This window comes from Talpa occidentalis, unplaced genomic scaffold (genome assembly GCF_014898055.3).
Source record: "Talpa occidentalis isolate TD23 unplaced genomic scaffold, MPIMG_talOcc4v2.1 talOcc4.280, whole genome shotgun sequence".
NCBI lineage: Eukaryota > Metazoa > Chordata > Mammalia > Eulipotyphla > Talpidae > Talpa > Talpa occidentalis.
In genome coordinates this window covers 1,681-28,906 of record NW_023602963.1, presented here as the reverse complement: position 1 = coordinate 28,906, position 27,226 = coordinate 1,681, and the positions used below count along the sequence as shown (strand labels likewise).

General features: G+C 48.7%; 1 protein-coding gene and 1 long non-coding RNA gene across 7 annotated transcripts; one reads left to right on the top strand and one right to left on the bottom strand.

Annotated features, from left to right (window-relative positions):
* The first annotated feature begins 562 nt into the window (after positions 1-562).
* LOC119254063 (uncharacterized) lies at positions 563-27,226 on the top strand. 6 transcript variants are annotated; one of them, XR_005127269.1, is made up of 6 exons: positions 563-616; positions 8,013-8,198; positions 20,232-20,275; positions 22,092-22,393; positions 25,663-25,803; positions 26,936-27,226. It is a non-coding gene; the product is annotated as an uncharacterized LOC119254063 (long non-coding RNA). The 6 variants fall into 6 exon arrangements; XR_008553373.1 differs by having other exon boundaries at positions 25,663-25,932; XR_005127267.2 differs by lacking the exon at positions 26,936-27,226 and having other exon boundaries at positions 25,663-26,929.
* Positions 5,402-5,910, bottom strand: LOC119254062 (U6 snRNA-associated Sm-like protein LSm5). Its single transcript, XM_037521238.1, has one exon. It carries the CDS (start codon positions 5,895-5,897, stop codon positions 5,622-5,624), a length of 276 nt encoding a protein of 91 aa, XP_037377135.1. The 5' UTR covers positions 5,898-5,910; the 3' UTR covers positions 5,402-5,621.

Below are 27,226 nucleotides of genomic sequence, written 5' to 3'. Positions count from 1 at the left end.
AAGTGTAAATAAATCTCAGCTTCTTCTTTGGGTTCTTTCTTCCAGACACCTTATCTACTTGAAGGGAATTGCTACAAGGCTAATGCTGGGTTTGTCATCCTATTTCTCTGATGTCTGTGGAGTTCTATTTGGGTCTAATGCTAGGTTTTTCATCCTATTTCTCTGATGTCTGTGACCTAGGGAGAAGGATGAGAAATAATATATCGTCAAACTATGGCAAAAAGTCCACTTAAATAAATTTCAACGATCTCATGGTGAGATAATCCTGGAAAAGCCACTAGATTCAGGTAGTCACTGACATTCTCTGTCAGAAATAGAAACCAAGTCAGTTTGAACGAAAAGAGGAGTGTGTTGAAGGGCAGGGTGGAATCTCCCAGCTGGACACAATCCTTAGGAAGGTCAGGAGTCGCAGCAACGCAGCTGGGGCCTCAGGCGGGCAGTGCCTGCTGTTTTTCATTTTCAGATTGAAATGAGAAGCAAAAGTTGAAGCATCACAGAGAATGGGGGAGGGGTCTGTGACATGTAGAATGGGCAGGCTAGGTAACCTTAGCTACCACTCTCCCAAAGGCGTATTGAGAGCTACCACTCTCCAATACGTATTGAGACAATCAGAAAGGTATGTTAGCTTCTGAGACCAAAGAGTCCTTCAATGTCACCCCTTCTTTTTAGCTCCCACTTTGATTCATTTGGCACCTGTTTGAGGACTTTCCACAATGGGGCACTTACGACTCATGAGGACCACCTCCTCCATCACTGGACCGGGTGAATAAGAAAAAGGTCTCCAACTAGAGTTTGACCTCTACTCTTTGATTTAGACTTTGAGTTTAGACATCAAGACTTTCACAAGGCACAGTTGATAATTCTTTCTATTGGTTGTCAGAAAAGTCATGACATATTTATGAAAAACATAGGAAAAAAATCATGACTTTTCCAGTAATCGTAGGTACATTTCCTATTGGTTCCATGGGAATTTCCATGAGAGGTTTTATCCAGTGATCTCCCTGCCCACAGCGTGCCCCTGCTCTGCCCACCCACTAGCTCTATCCAAGAAGGTGAGTAAGAATAAGCCCAAAGGTTGAGACTTCAGAGCCTTGTGATCCAGGTTTTGAAGTGTCTAAAACATCAGGTTAAAAAAAGATAAAGGTGAAATCAAAGGTTGAACCCGTTTATCCACTACGATCCAGAAGGAGAGTCCAAGCTTGGAAGTGGGGACATTTCCTGGGGTGTCCTGGGGATGGGAGCTGAGTGTGCATCAATCCTTGGCATCTGGCTCCTCTTTTTAGGGTCCCCATCCTGCCCCGTGTACACTAGCACTGACAGGTGAAGAGCCAGGAAGCTTCTTTCTGGCTTCTGCCTCCCCATAGTACACTGTCCGGTCTCCAGGTCTAGTCTCAAGATGCTGTTTCTCTAGGGCCAAAATGAAAACATAAGCTGCCTGTCATTCTTAGTCCCCTTCTCTGGACTTGCTTCCTTTTCGGCTTCAGTTTCCTGGCAATTTTCTTCCTCTTCCCACCTCCTCTCGTGGGCATCTTCGATTTGCCCTTTTATCCCACCTTTAATACATTTCTATAACTTCGTCTTTCACAAAGTCTATATACTCGTTACTGACACCTGCATTTGTTCTTGGACCAAGTCTACTTAAGCAGCAATATCCTGTAGCTGGATTTATTTGTACAATGGATGTATTCCTGGAAAAAATTGAATTATATTTTTAGCACCCAGGGGGGGTTTGAAACAGACACTGCCAATGAAGGTGTTTTTTTTTTTTTTTTTTTTCAGTAAAGTTAAGCGTGCTTTTGTAAGCCAAATAACCTCTAATTTGCCAATTGTGTAAGTCTATAAATTTCATTTTCTTAAGTCATGGTTAATCTGAATCTGTAAATAGTGTATTTTAAAGTTTATCATGTAGCAGAGTATCTGGTGAGTTGACCAGAATTAACTGATGTGCTTTCGTGACCGTGCCCAGCTTTCCAGTATGATTTAAGGTTCACACTTAGTAAATTAAATGAGATCATTTGGTAACTACTCACAGCAGGGCTGACTCAATCTGTGATGGGAACATCGGAAAAATGAACCTACAGTAGCCCAGCTGGTACCTTCTTTGTTGCCCTTCACGTCACTCATTCATTCACCAAACATTATGGAGTGCCTAGAATATTCTGGAAACTTGGAATACCAATGCCCCAGTTTAATTCACATCAGATAATCACTTAGAGTAATTTACTGTCAATCTTAAAGACCTGAAAATATGTTAATTACCAATTAGATGGGGATTCATTGACACAATCCCAGGAAACAATCAGGTTTACAGGCATTTGGGAATCACGCTGGAAAGAAGCGCGAACGGGACCGTCTCAAGTGCTGGCGTGCGACCAGGACTCTGGGACATGGAGGGTGAAGGATCAACAGAGAGTCTGTGAGAAAGTGAGTCCATGAGAAATTTAAGTCCAATTCTGGCCATGACTCTGCAACCAGGAGCATAAAAAAGGAGAAAAATAGATAAGATTTTATTGGAAGCTATTCCCCTTGTGCCAGACACTGTTCTGAGCACTCTGCATGGGTCCTGACAGTCCTGACCATGTCCTGCAAGGTAGATTCTATTGTAATTTCTGTTTTGCAAATGAGGTAGATGAGGCACAGAGAGGTCAAGTACCTTATCAAAAGTTGCACAGCGTATAAATGGCAGAACTGGGCTGCATCCAAGCAGTCTGACCCTATAGTCCTGTCTCTGGGTCATAGGTCTCAAGTGAGGGAAGAGTTGGCGGAAGATTTTTTTTTTGGCTCTGTGACATATAGTACAAGTGAATATTATTAGGCACTGCTGCCAACTGCCAGCATTGGACATTAGACTCACCAGCACAGATTCTGTTGATTTACCCAGTAATAACTTAACCAGATGAGTCATACATATCCCCTTGTGTTGGAACAAGTGTACAGCAACTTAGTTGTGGTGTGTTATGAAACAAAAATCTAAATGACTCGTGGAGAAATTAGATTTCCCCCAGGGATATGGGGTGATGGACCCCTCAGGTTAGGGGTACCTCAAAGGCTCCCTGTCCAGAATTCTGCCCCTACTCCCTTTGTACACCTGACCCTCTCCCAGCGCCATAAATCTGAGTGCCTTGGGTGTCTGGGTAATTCATTAGAGATGGGTATTGATGGATGAGTCCATACGAGACAAGACCTGTAAAAAGTGATTCATTAACCTCAGCAACCCTGTATAGCTACAAACATCAAAGTCAGGGCTTATCTTTCCAAAACATAGATCTAACCATGGGTGTCCCCTGCTGAAAACTTGGGGTCAGCTCTCCTTTACCCACGGGGTAAATTCTCAACACCACCCTCGGGATGACCCCTGCCTGTCCGCACCCACCGCAGGCCCAGTGGGTCTTGTCTTCCTGTCCACCTAGGTATCCCTTGCTCACCTCCTCACCATCCTGGCCTCCTGCTCAGGCCCAGCTCAGGCCTGCCTGCCCCGGAGCCTCCTCTCTCAAGCCCAGGTGGTGAGAGTCTCAGGTCCAGAGCAGGTTGAAGCCACAACCCTGGGATCCCTGAGATTAGAAATATGGTAGGGGAGGGGGCTAAGTGGGCAGAGGCGTCAGCCCCCACGCCCTGGGGCTCTGTGGAGCCACAGTTGCTTCCAGACTGTCCAGGTGGGAATGAAACCCCAGCTCCTGCTGGGTGGGGCGCTCACCAGTTCTGGGGCAAAATGTGCAGAGACAGCTGGATGGGGCAGGGACTGACGAGCCTAGTCAAGGGGGGGACCTCGCGGCAGCTGGAAGATGGGCCGAGGCGGGCTCCCGGCTGACCGGCTCTGATTCCCAGAACACTGCCCCCGGCGAGCGCCCATGGCTCCTAAGCCATAAGGAGGTGAAGGCGAGTTAAGGGACCCAGAAGATGGGCGGGTGTGGGGCCTCCAGGAGCTCCCGCTGGGTTATGCCACTCAGTCCTTCCATGGGTCCTGTGCCTTGGGCGCTGGGCACGAGGGGGAGAGACACCCTGTCCCCCCAGGAGCTTGGGGCCCTGGGGGCACCTGAGATGGGCCTGAGGCCAGGCCCGAGGAGGAGAGGATGTTCACCGGCCTTTGGGTCCGGGGCGTGGGGGCAGAGGGCTGCTGAGGGCTCCTGGGAGGGGCAACTTTTCCCACCTGTGCCCACCCCGGGACTTGGCGCTCTTCCCGCTCGGCTGGGCTCAGGGATCCAGTCTCCCATCCCTCCTGCTCACATTCCACTTGCCCCGGGGTCGGCCCCAGGCTGCCCCTGTTCCGTGCAGCATTTCCTCCCCCAGCTTGCAGCGCCCCCCTGAGCCTCTGCAGCCCTCAGTCAACTTGGCCTAGAAGAAAGTGCTGGAAGACACAGCTCACTTGGTCCTCTCCCTCCTCCCGCTGCCCCTCCTCACACTCCCCACCTCCTCTTCATCTTCTCTGATGAGGCTGGAAACTTTGAGCGTGAGGGTCACATCCCACATTTTCCTGTATCCCCAGCAGTGCTCGCTGGGTGCTTGGCGAGAACACCGCGGAGTCAACCCTCATCGCTCCTTCTCCCCCACCGCCGTCCCTGGTCCTCCCTCCGGCCCGTCCTCCCCTGTCCCTCTCCACGCTCTGCCTCCTTCAGGACCTGGGCCTCTGCCTGGCCCAGGAGGGCCTGGCCGGGAGGTGCCGTGGAGGACGCCCGCGCCGTGCAGATGCGGAGCACACCGGGCTGCAGGCTGCAGGCTGCCGGAGGAGGCCAAATTATAATGTGCTTCTCTCTGTGGAGTGAGAGCTCTGTAATTTAGGATTTTGTCTAATTGCTGTTTAGCACTCCCGGGCCCGTTTCTCGCAGGCAGGGCTGTGTCTGCTGGAGGGGGCGCTCTTCGTGGCTGCGGGGCTGTGTCCAACCCGGCCCAAAGGTGCGATGACTCAGACCGGGGGGTCAGGGGCGGGTCTGCTCTTCTTCCTGGAGTCCAGATTCGCTGGCAAAGGCAGGAGAGGGAGAGGTGCAGCGCCGTCAAGGGGTCCTGGGGCAGATTTGAGGTAGCACCTTCAGCCTGCGGCTGCTGGAGTCTCAGCCCAGAGGAGCTGGTCAACAGGAGAGGGCTTGCCAGCGAAGGGCACCCCCACTTCTCTGCAGCAGGACTCCCCTCGGCCACGGGTGAGGCTGCAGGCCTCCCTGTTTCTCACTCACGCTCTGAGTGTTTCGGGAAGTCACCTCCTTCCTTTGAAAAGTTATTTTCCAGCGCTCCTGAGCAGCCGTGGGAACGGCAAGGGGTTCCCTTGAGGAGCTGGGTGGAAGCGGGTGCTGCAGACAGCCCGGGGCCCCCATCTGGGGTCAGATGCAACCCGACCGAGCCTATGCTGCCTCCTGCCTGCATTTGGGGTGTCCCTGGCAATCCACGTTTTTTTTTTTTTTTTTTTTTTTTAACCAAAAACACCTTTATTTTAGTCTATAAAGAACAAACCGCTCTTTTTCTGAGATAATCATGATTAACTTATAAAAATGGGCATTTACAATGCATTTTCAAAGCATTTCCCTTTAACGGGAAACTTAGCTTCACAGAATCCAAAAAGGTTAAAACAAATTTTCTATTTCGTTGTCATTTTAAGACAAAACAGAATCTAGCATTAAGTCAAGGAAATCCATTCATACTTCAGGTCCTTCTCCTCCAGGAACCAGCATTGTTATATTATTTCCATTTAGCAGAATCTGATCTAACTTAGTAATTCTTCTTCCTTCTGGTGTGATCTCAAACTCAGTGACATCTTCCAGTACCATATTGACAAAGTCATCAAATCCTAGAAGCGTACCAACAATTTCTTTATCACTTTTCATCACAATGTGAATTCTGGATCCTATACATTTGTCCACAAGCTCTAGAGGCAGCAGCTGCGACGGGTTAGTGGTAGCGTTAGCCGCCATGGCTACACCGGAAGTGGCCAATCCACGTTTTTTTCAGAGAAGGCCACATCGACACAACAGACGTTCTGCCATTTTTATTGCTCGTGGCAAACACTTTGGCAGAGGGGAAACAAGTGCACTTTTCATGCAGTGTTTTGTAACTGGCAGCTCCTTGTGGTTAGAAGTTAAGGCCACAGATGTTGAAGCCACAGGGAGTCATGTTTCCAGGTGGGGCAGGGCCCAGGCTAAGAACGTGATGTTCTCCAGCTGCTCCATCTCCAGGCCCCTCGCCAATCCCAACCCTCCACATGTGGCCAAAACTCCACGCAGGTCAAGACTGTCTGCAGCGAACACCCTGGAAGCTCTGTAAGGGACGAAGGCATTTCAGACTGTGCTACAGCACAGCACAGGGTCACACAAAGATGTGTGTGTATGTGTGTGTGTATGTGAGAGAGAGAGAGAGAATTGTACATGCATGTGTGCCAGTGTGCACAAGTGTGTGTGTCTGTATGAATGTGCAAGAGGTGAATTGTTTGTGTGCATGTGTGAGTGTGTGAGTGTGTGACAGTGTGGGAATGCATGTGATGTGTGAGAGTGTGTGAGTATGAGACTGAGGGTGTGTTTGTGAGAGAAAGTCTATGCATGTGTGTGTGAGTGTGCCAGTGTGAGGGTATGTGAATAGGTGTGATGTCTGACTGTGTGTTTATGTGTGTGAGTGTGAGTGAGGGTCTGTGTGTGGGGAAGCACTGCTGTGTGTTTGTGTTCAGTGTAAAATCGACTTTGTGTTGGCTGGTTTTGCCCAAGCGTGGCCGATGTAAGTGTTCTGAGCACACTTAAGGTAGGCGCGGTCAAGCTGTGAAGTTGGTTGGTGTATTAATTGCACTTTCAACCAAAGATATTTCCATGCTGCAGGCTGTCAGGGGACACAGCTTCTGAGCACTTGCCTTGGTTGGTCGAAAGGAAGGTGAAGAGAGAGTCTAAATCTTTCGTTTTATGTTTAAATGAGATAGTTGGGTTTGGTTTAATTCTCTGCTCAATTAACTTAGGGTGTTGTGATCCCACGTCGATGGCTTTGATGTGACTGTTGGGAAGAGGTCCTTGGCAGGAGTCATCCTGTCCTGAAGCAATTCTATTTTGGCAGAATCCATGGCTATTCCTATTTATTTTTTCCTGAGTCTTCCTGGTTGACAGAACCATTTTGTTATAGTTGGCGGGAAGGCGCTTTCTACCCAGAAAAATAAAGTTCTAGAAAAATTTTTAAAATTGAAGGGTTTTTTTTTTTTTTTTTGCTTTTTGAAAGCACTCCTATGTAGGACTTTCACACTTCTAATTACAAGCTTATTTTTCTTGATGGAAAAGAATATTAGGATTTTTTTAGAAAAGGAAACACAGTAGTTTAAAAGGGAACATGTTTTCCATTTATCTCTGCTTTCAAAAGTTGATGAGTGGCAAGTTGGGAAATAAGTCATTGAATCCACTTAGCACCTTTGATGTGTCCCCTTTTGAGCAGACAGCTGAGGAGCCATGAAAAGATCTTGGTTTATCTTTAATGCCAGTGACATACTAAGAATTGACTTCAGGTGTTTCAGTCTTGGGAGCCTAAACTGGACCATCAAAAATGAATGCTTAACAGTCTTTTCCCACGGTGGGTGGTGACGGACTTACATGGAGGCATCCCTGGCAGGGGAGACAGAGTCAGATGGAGCTCTTGACTTCAGTCCACAGTTCCAATGAACCTCCAGTGGCATCACAGTTTCAGCCTTTGGATTCCATCTCCCACCTAGACAAATAAATTGATCTCCGGGAAATGAACTGTGAACATGATTTTAAATTTAAATATTGTGTCACCAAGATTGAACTTGCTCCCAGTCACGATATAAGCTCAATTGAAGGACATAGTGAATTAAAAATCTGAATGTGTTGGCAGAGGCCGTTAGCCTAAGCAAGAAATTTATGGGCAGACAGATTTGCTGGGGAGCCAGCATCTTCTCTAAATCTAGACATCACAAGTCATTTAGCAGCTGATCTACAGTGTCCCTGAGCCTCCTCGAGGTCAATTAGAGGAGCTTATCCATTTAGTTCAACATTATGACTTTAACAAATGACTGACTGGTTTCTTTCTTTCTTGGTTACCAGAACTAATAAAAGCTTCATGGAGATTTACAGACATCTAATGAAATCAGGAGCATGGGATTCCATACTTACCTGTTCCAGTTCGTATTTGGAAATTCCACCTGACCAGCTTTGAAAAGCAGAATGGAAACCAGTCAAGAAATTGGGCATATTGATCTCCAGCCTTCACAGACAGGGACACCTTGAAAGGTATGAAGAATAGCACTGCGTGTGTTAACGGTGTGTGCCCTGCCTGCCACTTGGCATGGAATGGGTGACTCATAAATGCAGTAACTTTTCAGGCTTCTGCCTCTGAAAACACTCGGTGAAAGTTGGTGAGTTGGTTGGCATTTCAAACAAAGAAATGAGGGCATGGATTGAGAACTGAAAGGACTTAAGGCTTTACAAATGGCAGCTTTATGTCAAAATTCCAACAAAAATAGGGGAAAAAGTTCCAACAGTCTTTTTTTTTTTAAGGCAGCAGGAGAGCCTAGATCCAAAATTCTGTGTAATCCCTCGCAACTGAGATTCTAACAACAACAAACAGTTCCTTGGCACAGCTGATATTATTCTTGGCAAGGCTCAGATCTCAAGTGACATCAAAGGTGACTATATATACATACACACACATATATATGCACACACAATGAAGTCAGCTTATAATTAATTTGTTAGATTTACAAACTTAATTGCATGGGGTTAAACCTTTCTGCAAAATTGGGAATACCAAAAAGCAAGTAGGTAATGGCATAGACACATATGACTTACAAATGGTTGATTTCCTTAATATATAAAGAGCACTTAAAAGTGAATAAAAGATGTATCACCTAATGCAATAATGGGCCCTCACACGTGTTCGAAGTCTTTTAATCTGGTGTGACATTTACTCTGGATCCTATCTCTTTTTGATTGATTTTCACAGGCTTGTATTTTAGGTGGTCAAACCTGGGTCTCCCCATGACTCTGAGGCTCAGAAGGGCATTCCTCTTTCTGAAATACCTCGACATGATTTTGGACTTGTGACGGCATTCATTTCTGACCCATCTGTAAAGTCTGGGTGTGTGGTTAAAGACAAAAATAGACCTACATTTGCCTAAACAATTACTCTGTTGTTCCAGCTCCATTTATTGAGGAGTCCTTGCTTGCCCCACAGTGTGTGGGGCAAACTTTATCATATAGTCAATACTTACGCGTGCTAAAAATAAAAAATCATTTCGGTTGAGTGCCAGGAGTTAATCCAAGGCGTTTGCTGAGGTGGTGTTTGCAACATGTGCATGTCCTTCCTTTTCCCTCCAGCCCCACCCCCTTTCTCCCTAGAGATTGAAAACAGAGGGAAAGAAGCCAGGGAAACATTAAGGTCTGCTGCTCTGGATAATGTCTATGAAGAAAAAAAAGCAGGCTGGGGTTTTATGATTTGAAAATGATCACGCAGCTTCCAGAGCCCAGCAAAGGTCCCACAGCGGCTGCACACTGGGTGCTTACGCCACGCCAGGTGCCACCCGAGCACGCATGGCAGCACCATCACCCCAGCCTTGACCACCCACCGTGCCATCACCACGGAGTTTAGAGACACCTCACGTCACTTCCCCCAAGCCTTCAAGAGGACAGCCACCTAAACTGTGGCTAAACCAGCCAATCAACCAAGGTGCTGAAGTTGTTTCCTTTTTCAAAACAATTCCTCCCAACAAAGACATCAGGAGTCTACAAACACTCCAAGGAAGGGCTCTGCCAATAGTCTCGGGGTGACAGTGCTGACTGTGGAAATGTCCTGGGGCCAAGTGGTCAGCCAGGTGATTCTGGGGTTCTGAGAAAAGCAGCGGTGTCAATTTCTGTCAGTTTTTCTGTGCTCTTTAGTGCCTGTTCTTGTCACAGCAAGCATCAGCTTTCCAGGGACGCTGAGAAAAATGCCTTTCATCCAACTGGTTTAGGAGAGCAGGGCAGAAACATTTTCACCACAAGATCCTATGGCATCTCAGAGAATTCTGTATCTAATTCTTTGGAGATTAGGGGCCCCTGGGCCCCTAATTATTATTAATAACTAACTATGGAGTTGACAGACTTAGCCAGCCAGTGAGGTGGCCATGAGGAGGTTCAGTGTAAACCATGGTATACTGTGCTGATGTAGGAGGCTTCTTTCTCCAAAATGGGGCTCTGTTTCCAAGAGTCCAAAAAACTCAGACACTAGATGTGGATCAAGCACAAATGGCCCTGGATTCTGAGACCACTTTGTAACTTGCCATTTTTATAACCAGACCGTATTTCTGTGTTTTCCTCTGGATAATACGAATGTCTGTTACATAGGCCCACAGGCCTCTGGGATCTCACTAGCACACATGCGCATCAGTTGTCTCAAGGCAGGTATGTCGCTGTAGATGCAAAGTCTCACTAGTGAAAACAAGGAACAGTGAGTTGATTTTTGTTTTCTTTGTATGTGTGTGTTTTGTTGATGCTGTTTTGACCATTTTGGTACAAAGCCTCTGGTTTGGCTGGTCCAGACCACTGTCCAGCTGGCTGTGGATCAGGACGACCCAGACTCTTCACTCCAGCCATTCTTCAGACCCCTGCTAAGGGATGGGCAACCTCGCTTTTTGTCAGTTCAAACCACATCCTGCCTATTTCCACTTTCCAAAAGACGGGTGGTTTTCAGAGATGCAGGTTTCTTGGTGAAGCGATAGCAGTGGCCTTTTTCACAGAAGTGAAAATAATTCATCCAGTGGTTAAGATGTCAGGTCTGGGCATGGAGTTTACCCTCCACTCTCCAACTTGATCTAAATCCCTGGTTTGGGGGTTGACTTTCTCCCCAGCCCTCCCTGACTGTCTTGATTCTTTCTGCATAAAATCTAAGCATGGGACAGGGATGACACCCAGAAGGAACTGCACGCTGTCCAGAGAGGGCCTCAATTTTTGAAGGTGAAAGCACAGCCCGCAGTCCTCACAAAGGTCCTCAGGAATCTTCTAGTCACTATACAGAGGAGAAAATGTCCTCTTTCACCACTGAAGATCAAGTCCAGGGTGGGTCAGTGGTGTGAGCAAAGAGATGGGGCCTGTTCGAGGCAGATCCTGGACTGGGCTCTATTCTGGGCTTGTGGCTCACCGTGGTGCTAGGTAGACCAGTTGAACCAAATCTGCAGCTTAATGATTCACTGGTGTCACTGGAATTGCAAGTTAGTCCAGGAGAATGGGTTGGGTCTTGGTGAATGAGGGGGCGCATCCACAGCTAGATTGGTTTGCTAAAGAGCCAGGACAGGGCCAGTACCAGTTGGTGCTGCAGATTCAGCCCCAAGCTGAGCATGGGCTCATGCTCAGGGCACAAGGCAAGCAGGGACATGAGTGACATAAATGTCTCTCAAGACCTTGGCACTTGGAGAGAGAAAGGAGGAGGAGGAGAGAGAAACAGTGGCATTAAAGTAAGCATATGTGCACATCTGACCTCCAGAATTCTTCATCTGATGCTTTGGAGTAGTTTTTCCTTGCAAGGCACAGCCTTTCAAAGGCTCACGGACCTGGGGACAGCACACTTTCCAGCACACTTGATGACACACGGCCCAGCGCAGGGCTGCAGAAGGAAACAGAGTTGGGCTGCCAGAGCCCAGGAGGCTTCAGGACCAGCCTGAGTGCAGGTGTCCTCTGCGTGTGCACCCCATGGCTCCACGATGGGTGCGTGGGCTGGTTTGTGCCCCCGTCCAGGGTGAGCTGAAAGGCTGGGGCAGCCCTGACCTTCAGAAACAGGGTTTCCCAAGACTTGTCCCCGATACTTCTGACCTTGGAAATGTTGATCACCAGGTTAAGGGCTCCCCTTATCTTTCAAGGGTACACGGTGGCCTGTAAACAGTTAACTTATTAACTCGGCTTTGGATTCCCTCTGGGAAGCCAAGGACAGTGAAATTCTAACGGGGTACCTGTGCAAGGGCGGGGGGCACCACAGCCTCCAGCGCAGCCTGCCTTCTGGCCTCTTGGGGAGCAGAGCCCCCAGCCCTGGCCTGTTCAGGAGCAGGGAGCCCCTGGTTCTAGCCCCTCTGGGAACTCCGGGAGGGGGGAGGAGCACAAGGTGGACAGCTGCTCAGTGGCTCCCTTTTCAGCAAGCAGCAGGCACCTGGAAGGCCGTCCCAGAGCTGCCCCAGCTCAGTCTGAGCTAAGTGTGGCCCGTTGTGGGGAGCACCCTTTGTCAGTTTAACTGACAGCCCAGATAAGAGGTGTCGGCCTGGCTCCCGGGTTGTGCAATAAACCACTTTGCCAACTGAGGAAAGAGAGGAGCTGTCTCCACAGCCTCTACGGTCAAAACGAATTTCCTTTATGGGTGTCCTGCCCACCGCCCCCTCTCTAGCCCCTATTTTTAGTTTTGAAGGTGGTCTCAGCACGGGGTGAGGGGCTGTGTGTGGATGATGTTCCCTTCACCCATTCAAGCACCGGCCTGGCCTCCCGCCTCCTTTCCTGGCTCATGCCCTCGGGCTGTGAGGCGCAGGGCCCAGGCCGGGTCAGAGGGGGGTGAGGATGAGCCAACAGCGAAGCACTCAGCAGCGGGGAGGCTTCCCCCTGCTCAAGAAGGAACATTTTCCCTGGCAGCTGTGTTCTCGAACTCACACCTCCCAGCTCGCCAGCCAGGTCCTCACCCCGCCACCAGCTCTCCCCACATGCAACAGAGAACCCCGGGGGCGCCGGGCCCGCACCATCTGCGCGCGCCCCCGGGGCTGCTCACTGAGTGCAGCTCCATCACGGTCGCCGGGGCAGCGAGTGTTGAGACTCCGTGGAAGCAGCGCAGATAGAAAAATCCGGTTACCAGATAGCAGCTGCTTCAGCCAGGCGAGCTGGGGAGGGGGTGGGAGGGAGGAGTGGGCACCTCCATGCCTCGGTCTCCCCCCTGGAGTCACCGTGTATCCCGAGGCCGGGTCAGGACCACCCACGCGGGTTCTGGTTCTACTCTGAGGGAGGATAAGCGACAGCTGTGAGTGCCAAGCAGAGAAAGCAGGAGAAGGAAGACCTGGTCACCACAGGGGAGCCAACGGTGTCCCGGCAGCCTGCTTTCAGGTTTCCGCACAGAGCACCTCCATTCCTGTTCTGTGCTGGGCAGGGGCGTAAGGAGGGTTAGGAGGGTGACCCCCTCCCAGCACAGCCCCGACAGCTTTCCCCGCGCGCACGTCTGGCCATTGCTGAATTTAAACACATGGGGTCAAGGACATGGGCCCGGGCTGACCTCCTGCCTCTGCTGTGCGCGCCTGACCCAGGCCCCACAATCCATCATCCTTCCGTCTCGCCGCCGAGTCCGCCCCACATGCCCTCCGCGAGACCACCAGTTGTTGTCCAATAATTCCAAACTGTCTTCTGTGACGGAGACACTCGTGCTGGCAGTTGAGCTGCTCTGCATGATTCCAAGAATTAAGGAGAGGGGGAAATATGTCAAGGGAGAGCGTGTGGATAAGGACAGAGATGAAAGCTTCCTGGGAACACACACTCCACGCAGGCTGCTCGAGAGCAATCACTTCTTGGTGGCTTTTTCGCTGCCTTTATTATCAAGGTGTCGTCTCCTGGCTGGTGTTTTCGGCCCCTCTCCCTGCACCGCCCCTCCTCGCCGTGGCTCCCAGCCTCGAGGGAAACTGACAGGAGCCGCCTCACCTGTGCCCACCTGGAAAGCCACAAGCTCCTGTCACCATGCTGTGGGCAAGCAGATGAACGTCTGCTGTGTACAGAGATCCTCCTCGGGCATAGCAGGTGGGAGGCAAAGAATCTCCTCGATTTTAAATTAGCTCAGACTGAGTGAAGAGGCGCTGACAGACAGATAAGGAAATCCTGCCTTTTTCATTTAGCATTTCGAGTTACACTGTCTACACCTCGGATAGAATGTGGGAAGTCTGATGTCCAAGAATGAGGGCTTGGTGGGAGGCTGTGCACATATATGTGCATGGCGTGCCTATGTCTGTATAGGTGTGCACAGGCGTGTGTACACACATACAGGTACATGAGGGTGCAGGAGGCATGCCTACCTATGTCTGTATGGGTGCGCGCACACATATATGTATATGAGGGTGCAGGAGGCATGTGTGCATATTCACAGGGCCGTGTGCCTGCATGGGCGTGTGCAGACATGGGTGTGAATATCCAGGAAGAAGGGTGGTGTAGGGCATCACTGCAGAGGTGCAGAGTAAATGATTTCTAAAGACCTCAGTCAGTGGGCAGGCGGCAGGAGAGCCGGGCAGGGGTGATTCTCTGTGGTCTTGCTAATCAGAAGGCAGATGTGTGGCTCCCGCAGCCTTCTCTTTGTTCCAGCTCCAGGAGTGGAGGGCTGAGACAGGAGAGAGACCAGAAAATCCTTCAGCCCTGACAAGAATCTGTTCAGGAATGCTCCTTTGAATTCCTTGGGAGCCCAATTATTTTTTAAAAGATCTGGTTCTTTAAAATAGAAGTTCAGCAGCAGAGCCCACTGAACATGGACAAAAGAATCAGGTTCTTCTCTGAGGGGGAACCCCCTTCAGGGAGACCTGTGACCAGAGAAGAATGGAGCTTCTTCACTTCCCTCAGGGCTGGGCTGGGAAACCCCCAAATGATGAAAGTCTCCCACTTCATCGCCCCCTTTGATGCCAGCTGGGAAGCCTTCCTTTGGTGAAAGATAGAAGATGCCTGAGGTCAAGCCAGTGACGTCAAGGAGCTGACTGAAGAGGCAACACCAGGAGCAGACATGGTGGCTTTGGGGAGGGAGAGGGCTGAGGTGAGAATGACTTCCGGCCAGGATACCGCGGCCGGCTCGTCCCGAGCGCGTTCTGGAGCACACCAGTTAGTGTTCACACGAGGGAGGAGCCACCGTTGGTCGAATCCTGGTTTGAACAAAGTGAGGATTCTTCATTGTAGAACTTCCTGTCACCTTTGACTTGCCAACATGACTGGACAAGAGAGAAATATGATTCGTGCTCTTCTCAAACGGATCTGAAAATGAGACCCCATATCTGCTGGGGCTGCTGCTCCACAGAACCCTCTTTGGGAAACACTGTGGCGGCCAGCCCTCCCCTTGGTGTCAAGGGAAAGTGTGTAACAAGCTAACTTGGAGACTCCGGGGCAGAACTGAGTTCTTGTTTCACTGACCTGTTGTCTTTTGGTTTCTTCTCTTGCTTTGTCTCCTTCTAGAAGGTGGGACCCCACCCCCACAGTCTGTGCTCCCGAGGGGAATCTTGGATGGTGCATTTGCTCACCTTGTGATGGGTCTGCAGGCAGGAATGGACCGCCTGGACCATGGTGAGTCCACCATTTCTCAAGCCTTCTGAGGACAGGGCTGAGCAACCTTGTGCCAAACATGAGAGGCGCCCCCAGCCCTCTACCTGTGTGCAGGATATGGGAGAGCCTCCCTCCTTCTGTGTAACATTCAGCCTGGGGGCGAGACAACCAACAAGGACTTTGGCACCCCCTGGGGTGATGGCCAGATCATCGTAAAAATAATAATAGGGCTTGTTTGCAATAGAAGGGAATTCAGGCTGAGAAGGATCTTGGCCTCCCTCCAGGTGGTGTTGGTTACAAAAGCACCACAAGGGCCGCCTTAGAAGGACTCAGGGGTAAGGCTGTTCTTAGCCCTCAGGGATGGTGGATGGTGAAACCAGGGAGTATTTAGGAGAAGGATGTGTCTGTCGGCATAGTTACTGGTGGCACAGTGCCCCACGGCGTGTCCCCACCGGGGACAGAGGATCAGCTCCACGGGTGATACAGCGGGTTTGGAGTCTGGAGATGAGCAGGTCTAACCCCCGTCCAGCCACCGACGGGCAGGCTGACCCCAGGGCAAATCACTTTGTGTGGTTTCCTCATTTGGAGAGAAAAAAATAAGAGATAAAATCTGATCTACCTCTCAGAGGTTCGAGATAGTTTCTGTTTTGCTTTTTGTGAAGAGCGACTAATAAAAATGATACCGAACCCCTCTGAAAATAAATACTGGCTCTATGCATTTCTAGCAATAATAGCTCGTATTCTCATTGGGATCGTGGCTCGATTTACCATGATAAAATCACTGGTAAATTTCTAAAAAGTTACTCCTTTGTGCACATACCTTACCCATAGAAAAGGGTTTTCTGTTTGGGGGAAGTTAAAGGACACCCCGAGTCATTCATGTGGGGGGCTATGTGTTTCCCCCAGCTGAATAGCACTGGCGCTCTCTCCCTGGTTTCCATTTTAATCATATTTCAGAAATGGCTCAACTTCGGATTCTGAACTCTCACTTACTGAGAGTGAATTTAGAAAAAATAATGAGATTAGCAGATAAGTAAACAAACATTTTAATTGAGGTTCAAACTTAGAAGTACTTGGGGGCAGTATGGAATTACATGTTTCCATATTCTTTGTTGATCTGCATGAAACCAAAACCCAGAAGGTTATATTAAACATAATCACCTAACTCCACAGGGCCTTGGGAAGGGTTTTAATGTGGCAATTTAGAGGCATGTGATCGCACACAACACAATGACACCAATGAGTGTTTCTGTTACTTTTGTTTCTTCCAGAAAGGAAATTAGCTCTGGGGGAGGGCAGAAAAGTACCACATTTCAGGTCCCCCCAAAAGGACATATCTTGCAGCACCTCACTGATGCCGCAGGAAAGGTGGATTTGAGTCCAGCATGGAATGAGGTCTTAATGCAAGTTTTATGTTATGAGAATCTGGATCCTGGCTCGTAGGAATGTTCTAAGTTGAACACTTCACCACATTCGATTATCTTTTTTTTTCTATATTTAATACCTATTTCATAGACTCCCATCTTAAAAGCTTTCTGATAGATTGGCAGCAAGGAGCCAATGCTCTTGTCTAACTGAACTGGGTTCCCGCTTTCTCTCTAGCTGCTGAGAAACCACTGGTGTCTGGCGTTAGACCCAGAATGTCCTGGAAGGCCCAGTGGAACAGAAGTGGAAGAGGTGGTTCTCTTCCTTCTCCCCTGACATCATGCTGCCACCAAGTTGCAGGTGCCAAGTGCTTACTGGCTTCCTTGCCTTTCCCCCTCTGGATCCTAAGTGTTTTTGCTAGTCAGAAGGCAGGCCTGAGGGTGTGCAGCCTTCTGTTTATTCCAACTCAAAGTGTCTAAGGACATTCGTTTAGCTGAGGACACACTCCCTAACAAGCTATTTGTAGATTTTGACCCCAAAGATTCTTGGGAGCCCAATTTTTGAGAAAAGACCTGGTTTTTGTAAACACAAGTCCTGGACCACCAGCCTGCACCTCCCTTTAGATTTTCCTCACATCAAGAAGGGGCCCTTCAGAGCTGCCCTGTCCAGTCCATAGCCACTAGCGACAGGTGGCTAGTCATATTTCAATTAAATCAGGTTAAAAGAAATTAAAATTTTAGTTCCATTCACACTAGTCACAGTTTGAGTGTGCAGTAGCTGTGCCTTATCAGACAGTGAAGAGGGAGAACATTTCTGCCATCCCAGAAAGTTCTGTTGCCTGTGTTGCTTCAGCAGATACCCAGCCAGGGCCTTCATTAATATTGGTCTCTAAGAATCTGAGACACATAAAGGTTAAAAACTTTCCCAAGGAGATCTAGGGATTTATTGGACTATGTTTGTTGGCCATTTGAGAGTCCTGGAGGATGTCCTGTATGCCAGTCTTGATGTTTGAAAGAAAAATTCCACATTAAATGTATATTTGCTTTTTTGCAAGTAAAATAATCAAGTATAAAACAACAGTCTTGAAGTATAAAGACACTGATCCTTTTTGAAGATGTTAACTTGGCAGTGTCAATTTCATCTAAATTGTATTCCTATTTTTAGTGACCTATGAATTTCACAAGAAAGAGGAAGTTTGAGTTAATATTTGGAGGCCCAAGAGCACTGCTATATTTATTTCCTCTCCTGGACGGTGTTCATTGTACTTCTAAAGACACGTGGAGACTTGGAATCAGTTACAGGAGAAGATGTGGGGTCAGCCCTGGGGTCGCAGAACACCACCCACAGTCTGTCATCATTGGTCAGACTCGGTGGGCAGCAGCACAACAAGCTTCTCTTCGTAGATTCTTAGCCTGATTTACAGCCAAGACTCTCAATAAATACCTCCCTCCCTCACCCTCATCAGGATTCATGTATTACCTGGTGGAAGATCACACTAGGGGCCAAAACCCACAGTGGTGGGAGGGCTGAAGCCCTTTCTTCATCGTAGAATCAAATACAAAGAACCATAGAGCATGAAAGAAGGGATTCAAAACTCAGGGACTCCTGAAAGAGGCCCTCCAGAAAGGACCTGGAAAGTTCCTTTAAGAATAACCTTCCTAGGGCTTCCCTGGTGGTGCAGGGGTTTAAGTCTCAGAGCTATCAAGCTATCACCAGTCACTGCGACATGAGTTCGATCCTGGCCAGGGAGCTGACCCACATGGAAGGCAGACCTCTCCTGTCTCACCTGCTGCTCCCCTCAGCAGTGTTTTTCAGTAGATCTGTCTGTTCTGCCCCCCACTCTGTCTCTGGTAAAGCCTCTCACACACACCCTCACCTCTGGCCTACACCCCCGTTCTTACATGCAAAAGTAAATAAAAATAAATCTTTAAAAAAAGAATAACCTTCCTGCTAGACTTCCTTGTACAGGATTTGCCTCTAGGGAGATCAAAGGGAATTCTGGCCCGTTGTTTTAAGTTATTAATTAAGTGAAAATGATCTGTCATTATTTAAGAGCCAAAGCATGGTATTGAGAGAAGCTGGAGAAAGAATCTGAACTCACCGTGGCCTTTATTCATTTCCTCTTTATAAGAAACACTTTTCCCATGTTCTTCTGAGCTTCACCTACCCACCCACAGGCAGCAAGAAAATGCAAAAGAAAGCAGCAGCGTGTCTCTTGGCACAGAGGGTTGGATTTTTCTAACTCTGAACCTTAATTTTTGGAGAAAACACCATGAAAAGCCAACATGGATATGACTTTGTCCAACAGACACTGGGAACTGGACAGTGGGAAAAGTACTGGCCAGTGCTCCAGGTGAATTCCGTAAGAAGGTGCATTTCAGAACAGCAAACCAATAGGATTCAGAGGATAAAAGACCAGGTGAGACATGAAGCTTCCAGCAAATACCACAGGGCAGGGCAGGGAAGGTCCAAGACCCAGAAGGCCAGGGAATCAGCAAACCCCACTATTCTGCTCTGTTTTGTGTTCTGTGTTGTGGCGAAGGGCAAGGACTCTGTGATTCTATTAGCCAGAGGGGAGCTTGCAGCTAGGTGAGATCTCTGTGTTAAGAGTGTCTTTGTTGGGCCTCCCCTGGTGGTGCAGCGGTTGAGCGCTGGCCTGCAAAAAAAAAAAAAAAAAAAAGAGTATCTTTGTTTTCTCAAGGCAAACCCTTCTCCCACCTGGACTCAGCCCAGCAACGTGCTGCATGGCTCCTACAAATGGGCCCTTGGTCCGCACCACCCGACCATTCAGGTGATGGTGTAACCACACTTCTTAGAAGTAATTATTGGTGAAACCAGGTGTTCTTCCTAACTTTTGACCTATTAGAAGGAGGAAGTGAGATGAGGAAGAGCTCAGGGAAGGCCTTAACCTTGTGTGCTCTGAGGGGCAAGTTAGGGAAGGAATTTTAGGCGTCCAGAGTGGGAGCACAGTGAGAAGAAATGAAACCAGGGAGAAGTGTCAAGCGATGGCTGTGGAGGTGGTCTGAGCTTTAGAAAGGGGTGACTCTGGGGCCTCCCTGGTGGCGCAGCGGTTGAGCACTGGGCTGCGAAGCTGCCTGCAGCCTCTGCAGCGCCAGTTCGATCCCTGACTGCTGGCAAGGGTCCCACGTGGAGCACAGACCTCTCCTGTCTCGCCCGCTGCTCCCCTCAGCAGTGTATTTCATCAGTCAGTCTGCCTGTTCTGCTCCCCACTCTGGCTCTGGTGAATCCTCTCACCCTCCCGCGCTTCTGACTGTACCCAGTGCTTGTGTAAATAAATAAATCAATCTTAAAAATAAATAAATGGACAAAATTTTTAAAAAAAGGGGTGACTCTGGCCACCAGGCCTTGCCCCACCATGATGGTGGCCCTGAATGACGGAGCTTTGGGGTGGTGCTGTGGCCAGAAGCTGATGGTGCTGGTGGGTGGAGGTAGGGGCAACTGCCTGGGGAAGTGTGGGGTGAAAGTTTTACTTGGCACAGGTGACACGTGGCCTTAGGCTGGCTGGTGAACTCAGGAAGGGATGTCCGATATTGGTGAAAACCCCAACCTCAGCTCCACAACTGTGAGCTCTGAGCCTTTGTGGAAAGTAACGAACCTCTCTGAACCTTTGTTTCCTTTCTCTATTGTGGCTGACTGAATAATGGTCCCCTCAAGCAGTCCGTGTCCCGCTCTCCAGCATGTCGAGTATGTCACCTTACATGGTAAGTCAGACTTTGCAGAAGGGGTTTAGTTAGGGATCTTGAGATGGGAGATCATTCTGGATTGCCCGGGTCCCTGCAGGGTCTTGTGAGCGGGACTCAATGCGTGATGCTGGGTGGAAGCAGAGGCTCGCGTGCTGTGAGGAAGGAGCCAGGACCCCTCCCTGGGGCATCTATAAATTAAACGTTGGAAAGGCAGGGAAGCGGAGACCCCCAAGAACCTTTAAAAGGAGCACAACTCTGCTGGCACCTTGATTTTAGCTCAGTGGGACCTAACCATTCAACAGTAATGGTGCCCACGTCACAGGATGCTGTGACAGGTTAAAGGAGATGGTATCTTGAGCACTTTAAGTTTATGGCAAATAAGTGGTAGATGGTTTTGTCCTGTGTCTTTAAAAATCATCAGAGCCTGGATTGCGTCTCAAGTATGACTTAAAGGCTGCCCACTGAATGCACTATAGGGCAGCAGCTGGGGTCCAGGAGTTCCTGACTCCCCCAGTCCCCTTGGAGCATGCTGCCTGTGGGCACCCCCTCCCCAGTGCAAGCCGAGTTTGACCACGGAGCCCCTAAGGGGCTCTGGCATCAATAGAGTGAGTTTCCCACCAGCTGCCCAGAAGCGCTGTGGCTGCCCAGGCTGCCCCAGCGGGAGGCTGCGCAACAGCTACATGGAGGCGACCTCCGTGCTCCAGGCTTGATGGCCAGGCCAGCACTAGCCAGGTTTCAGTGCCAGAGCTGCCCCTCTACCATGGCCCTGGCACCCGCCCCAATAGAGTGCTGTGTGTGGGCAGCACAACCACCATTTTACTGCCACCACTGGGGCCTGGGCTGTGGCAGAGGCACTGGCAGTGGTGACGGGCGGCATCATTCCCCTGTCATGCACCGTCATGCACCCCAGGCAGGCAGCCCCACTGGGACTGCAGTGGCAAGGTTGTCCCGTGCTGGAGCAAGCTCTGGCAGAGGAGATAACCAAGCTCCTTGGCCCCTGGTTCAGGGCTGCAGGGAGTAGCTTGGGGCCCTACTGGGCCAGTGCCAGTGCTGCAGCTCCCTGGAGCCACAGGCAGTGGAGAGCCCTGTTGCGTCTCAGGTCAATATGGTGGGCTCCCAGCTGAACCCACTTTGCAGCAGCTGGGACCCATGTCCTAGTGTTGCAACAAAACACCCTGCCCCACCCTTACAAGGTTACACCTGGCCCTGCTGAAGGGGCCTGGGTGCAGAGCGCCTCAGCCAGAACTGAGGCTGGTTTGGCTATGGCCTCTCAGAACCCACCAGCCCATGCCCCAGTCCTGACGTCAGGGCAGGTTGAGTCTGTGCAGGTGCCAAGTTTTCCCTTTTGTATTTGGCGCCTGGATCATAGAATGGACCAATCAGGTGGGACCAGTCAGGCTCAACTGGTTACTTATTAGGATCGGAAAATAAGGATGAGCTGATTGGTGCTAAATAGTCCAATCAATCACTTAGGATTGAAAACAGTCCAATCAGGTTTGTAGGAGTCCAATCAGGTGGGAGGAGACCCTGAAAGAGAATAAAAGACAGAGCAGGAGACTTAGGATTCTTTTCGTGGATTCCCGAGAAAGCAGAAGCATCCAGCAGCCACCTCGAAAGAAAGAAGAGAAGCTGAAGACCTTTACCGAGACGCGGTCCCAGCCCCTGCTCCAGCCCTGCCTCTGGAAGGAGCACTATAGCTCAGCCTAGTGCCGCAAAGAGCTGTTGTGCCATGAGTTCACTCCAATAGCTCACAAATAGCTGTTAATACTGGGGTGTCTGACGCCGCCTCCTGGTGACCAGCACTGCTGAAAGATGACCATCACTCTTTATCCAGGTCACCTCCGAGAGCTGTCCACCACTTCTGATCATGTGGCACTGCCTCCCAGTGCTGTTGCCTGCATTGCTGTCCAGTCCAGCATCTGGTGCTGTCCAGCTGGGCCTTCAGACTGTGGCTGCGGGCTGCTATGGTGTCATCTCAGCAACCCTGCTTCTGAGCACCTCTAGCTGCGGTGAGTTGGATCCTGGCCTCTGCTTGCCAGGATGCCAAGAGCTCCAGGCCCTCATTGATGGGACAGTGCCATCTTGAACAAGTGGACTTTTGTTTGGGACCTCTGGACGCTATGGACACTCTCTGGGGTGAGTTTCTCCTGTTTGGTTAAACCACATTAGCATTCCGTGAGCCTGAGTGGTCTTGGGATTGAGCATAAAGGTAAGAACACACAGACAGTGACCTGTCCTCTACCTTGGGGCTGTCCTTGACCCACTATAGCACTGTAGCTCTGTTTCAAGACCTCTACCTCTAGCAACAATCCAAAAAGTCAACACAAACCTTTGAAACAATAGATCCCAAAGGGCAGGATTTGATGAATTATTGATAGTGTCCTGCATTTTTGTCTTCACATTTCATCAGAGAAATATGCACCCCTAACCAATCAAGTGCTTCTCGTTGCCCACCCACATCTTCCCCAGGCCCAGAACCCTGTGGCATTTGCTTTGACTCAGACAGATGCCATCTTGCCTTTAACAGCCGTCCTGAGGCCTCTAGGTGAATCTCTGAGGTGGCCAATGGTGGCATGCAGCAACAGGTGGTCATCAGCTACTTGTCAGTGCAACCCACACTGCAGCCTTTTTCTGTGTGAAGGTGCTGCCAACCAATCATTGACAGACAAGTGGACTCAGGAATGTATTTAAAAGTTTCACAGAAAATGACCTAAGCTTGGGCCCACTTCCCTGCCTGACCACTTAAAGTTCCCCTGAGCTCTGACCCCAGTGGAGCACTCCTTGGCTCCTCCCCTTGACTGTGAACCTGCATTATGATTCCTATTCTTGAGTTAAGACTTTCTTATATTACGACCTGATTATTTCTCAGTTGACAGCCCCCAATCAGGGGGCTTTTTAGCCACTATAAAACTTTCCCTCTGCCTGCCTTTGAGTTTCTGCCAAGCACAGTGATGGTGGCTGGTTCCCTTGCTATATATAGCAAACTCTAAATAAATAGTCTTGGATTGTTCTCATTTGGTTGGTTTTGTTTATTTCCACATACCACACAGATGCTGAGTGTGGATTTTGGGGTGAGAACATACTCTCTGCTCCTGGCCATGGACAAATTTGGTCTCGTGAGACTGGATCAGAGCAACATCAACTGTGGCCTCACAAAGCCCAAGGACCCTCCTGGCTGCTGCCTTTGTGGCCTGCCCATGGCTTCTGTAGCACCAGGAGATGAGTGTGATGAAAGCAACTAAGTTCTGTTTGAACTTGAATTCGTTTTGGTACTCTGGGTGGAACATAAAGGATATAAGCAGTGAAGGCAAATGGGAAAAATCCAAAATAGTAATTTTGTTTTTTAAGTAACTCTTGGGAGAGAACAATTCAGGAATGAAGACAACATATTTCCCCAGTCGCCTGCATACAGGTCTCATTTTAAAGGAAACAATGAGAAGGTAAGTGTTAAGTGGTGTCATAGGGACTGTTAGAAGGTAATGTTACTTATCTAAAAGCTATTAGGGCAAGGAATTATCTAGGTGGTTATGGAGCAGAGATATTGCAGACACTCTCTACAGACATCTCAAATTGTTGGTCTTTGAAAATAAGGTCCACGCGCAATGTTCTCTGCAGTGTCATTGTCAAGATCGTTCCAATGTTTATAGCTCCATATTATCAAGATGGATTCTCATGACATGTACCTGGCTCCAAGGGCAACAATTGATTACTATCCTGGGAGTCATTTATCATTCTCTCTGTGTGTGTCTTCCTCTCTGTAAATAAAAATGAAAAGTCAGGATGTGGTAATGATTAGGAAAATTGTTGACATTGTGGGTAATTACAGGAATTTGCCTCTTTGATTCGGTTTTTTAATTTAAATCCTTACTCTGTCTTTGTAGATGTTACGGCTTTATTATTTTCTATTGCTGCCCAGATTTTAATAGTTTGGAATAATGAATCATGATGTTTTCCATTTTACATGGTACAGCCCCTTTACATGCACTATTTTGATCTCTTTCACTGTCCCACGAGGCTGGTAGGATGTGGTAAGACAAACTCTACACCCCACTGAACTGTTGAGAAACCTAAGACTCCAAGAGGCAGACTACTTAGCCCAAGCTCAGACTTGCAGCAAGTTTGCATTCAAACCCAGATCTTCTGTTATCAGGGGTTGAGCGCTTGCCTTCGGGTTTGCAGCACTTTTATTGGACACTACCCAGGTCGTGTTTACTCTTTGAGCTGAGAGCAAATGTTTCAAACGTGAGATCTCTTTTAGGGAAGTTTGGAAAAGATTTTTTTTTTTTTTGCGTAGAAGAACTGGAGTGTAGGCCAGAGGTGGGGGCGTGAAAGGAGTCACCAGAGACAGAGTGGGAACAGAAAAGGTGGAGTGACTGAAATACACGCTACAGGGAGCAGCAGGCGAGACAGGAGAGGTCTGCTGCACCATATATGGGCACCTCCCTGGCCAGGGATCGAACTCAGTCCATAGGGATGAGCTAATGTTGAGACTTGACCTCCAGATCACCAGGGAGGCCCTAGTTTGGAAAAGTATTAAGGGAGTTGGAAAGCTGCTTTCCTGCTTTAACGACTTAATTAGTAAGTGGAGAGTGGGGGCAGGCAGAGGAAGGTATTTTGCTGACATTGTTTGTGTATGACTGTAAATATCTGCACTCAGAGTCCAGAGCTGCTCCATCCAACACAGGGGCCACCAACCACATGTGGCTCTTGAGCACTTGAAATGTGGCTCTTTCTGAGATGTGCTACAACTGTTAATTCCACACCAATTTCAAAGACATCGCATGGAAAAAGAGTGGTATCTACTAAGTCATTTTTATATTGCTATATGCGGACCTGATATATTGGATTAAATATATAATAAAAATTCATTTCAATTCATGTATTATTTTTAATTTTAAATACAACTGCTAGAAAATGAAAAATGACACATGCAAGTCACATTTGTGTCTCACATTTGATTTCCAGTGGTCCAGAGGTTTCGCCTTCAGCTGACAGTCACTTGGTAGGTAAGGGGAATGAGGCCAGGGGTCCAGCTGCGTCTGAAATGGGACAGACACTCCATAGCAGAGGCCAAGGATAAGCTGGCCCTCCCTGACCTTGGGAATGGGGCCCTTCTTATGCAAGAGCATTAAAGAAGCATCAAGAGTTCCATGTGGCAATTTCAATGGAAACATTTTCACTTCAGAAACTGAGTTTCTTTCCTAAACTCCACCCAAGGCAAAATGGATTATTGCTTCCTGGAAATTGAACCAGGGGACTTGAAAGTGTTTCATATTAAAAACAGAAAAGCCCAAGAAGGAGAAAAATAATTACATTTCTAAAAGCTTTTAGAACAAATGCTTGCTTGTGAGAAATAATTTTCCTATAAATATTTTATTTCTTCTTCTTTTTCTTTTGTTCCCTAGCTGAGGAGTTCCACATGGACATAGGAGATGATGTTTCCCTTGGGAGGGAAGATCAAAGCCGCCCTGGGTCTACGTGCTGTTACGTTTGACTTACGGTCTTCGCAGTTTCTGCTCCCACCGCCCGCCGGGCTCTGAGATAAAGTGCGCTCAACATTTTGGAAGAGCAAAGAATTCAGAGAAAAATCTGTAGCTACATAGCACCTTAGCCCATTGTTTCAAACAGAAAGGCTCAAGGTTTTGGTTAGAGAGAGAAATGTTTATGGCCTGTCTGTGAGTACCTGCCCCTACACAACCCATTTTGAAAGGCAATAGTTAGTAATGCAAATAGCAGGTGACTCCTAACTGATGCTAGAGAAGTCGGCCAGAAGCAAGGAGCCCCTTAAATACACTTGATAAATGTTAACAAGCAAACAGGCAGGCAAGCCACTGGAAGGGAGATCCTGAGGCTAAATACGGGATCTTAATAATTCCTAAAGCTTAGAGTCCAGCCCCACACCTGTCCTTGGAGATCAACAAATGTTTGTTGGAGGACTGGATCCATGAATCAACCCATCCCCAGAGCACTGAGTGCCCCAGGAGGTTAACCTGGAAAGCCGGGAAAATGATGGTACCATGGAGAAAAAAGGGAAAAAACACATTGGTCAATACGTCCAGATGACAGTGAATATCCAGTTGCTCATGGGCAGCAGGTAGCTGAAAAGAGAGGACTCGGGATTATTTTTGATGATCAGAAGCATCAAATCAGCTCTTAGCTAAGGACCCTCGATCATATTTGGTATAATCCTTCTAAAGAAGTAGGGATCCTTTGGGTGTGTCCAAATGGAGCAACTAGGACCATGTAGGGCTGAGAACTGTCACTAGAGCAACATCTACACGCTGCATTGTGCTGTCTTTGCGTTTGGGAGCCTGACGGACATCAGGGATAGACTTGTTCTGTGTCGCTGCTGGGAGACAATTTGCAATGAGTCTCATGTTTCTGCTCAAGTTGCATCAAGGCACGGGTTGCTCTTTGTTCCAGACTATCTTTCCAAGGATGCTTGTGTTGAAAACAGCCTTGGAAAGCAGAGATAACATCTCCCTTCAGAGAAACACACAGATTTGTTTCCTCCCCTGGACGCAGGGTGTCCTTCTCCTGAACAGAGTGCAGCCACGCTCCCTGCTCCTTCTAAAGATCTGAACTCCCTAAACCTAGGGTTTCTCTCCTGCATCCCAACCCACCTGTGTGCAGGTGTCGTCTGGGAACATTTCTTATTCTCTTTCTTTTGTTCCCTAGCTGAGGAGTTCCATGTGGACATAGGAGATGATGTTCCTCTTGGGAGAGAAGATCAAAGCCATCCTGGGTCTACTTGCTGCTAAATTCTTTGCAATTTCTGCTCCCACTGCCTACAGGACTCTGAGATGGGGATACTTTGGCTACTACAATTGCTGGGAATAATAAACACAGGTCTCATCCACACCCACTCACGTTCTCAATCCATTTCCAGTTGAACCAATGATGCCATCATCCACCCAGTTGTCAGGTTAAAACACCAGCTGTCAACTTTGCACTCCCCAAGACACACAG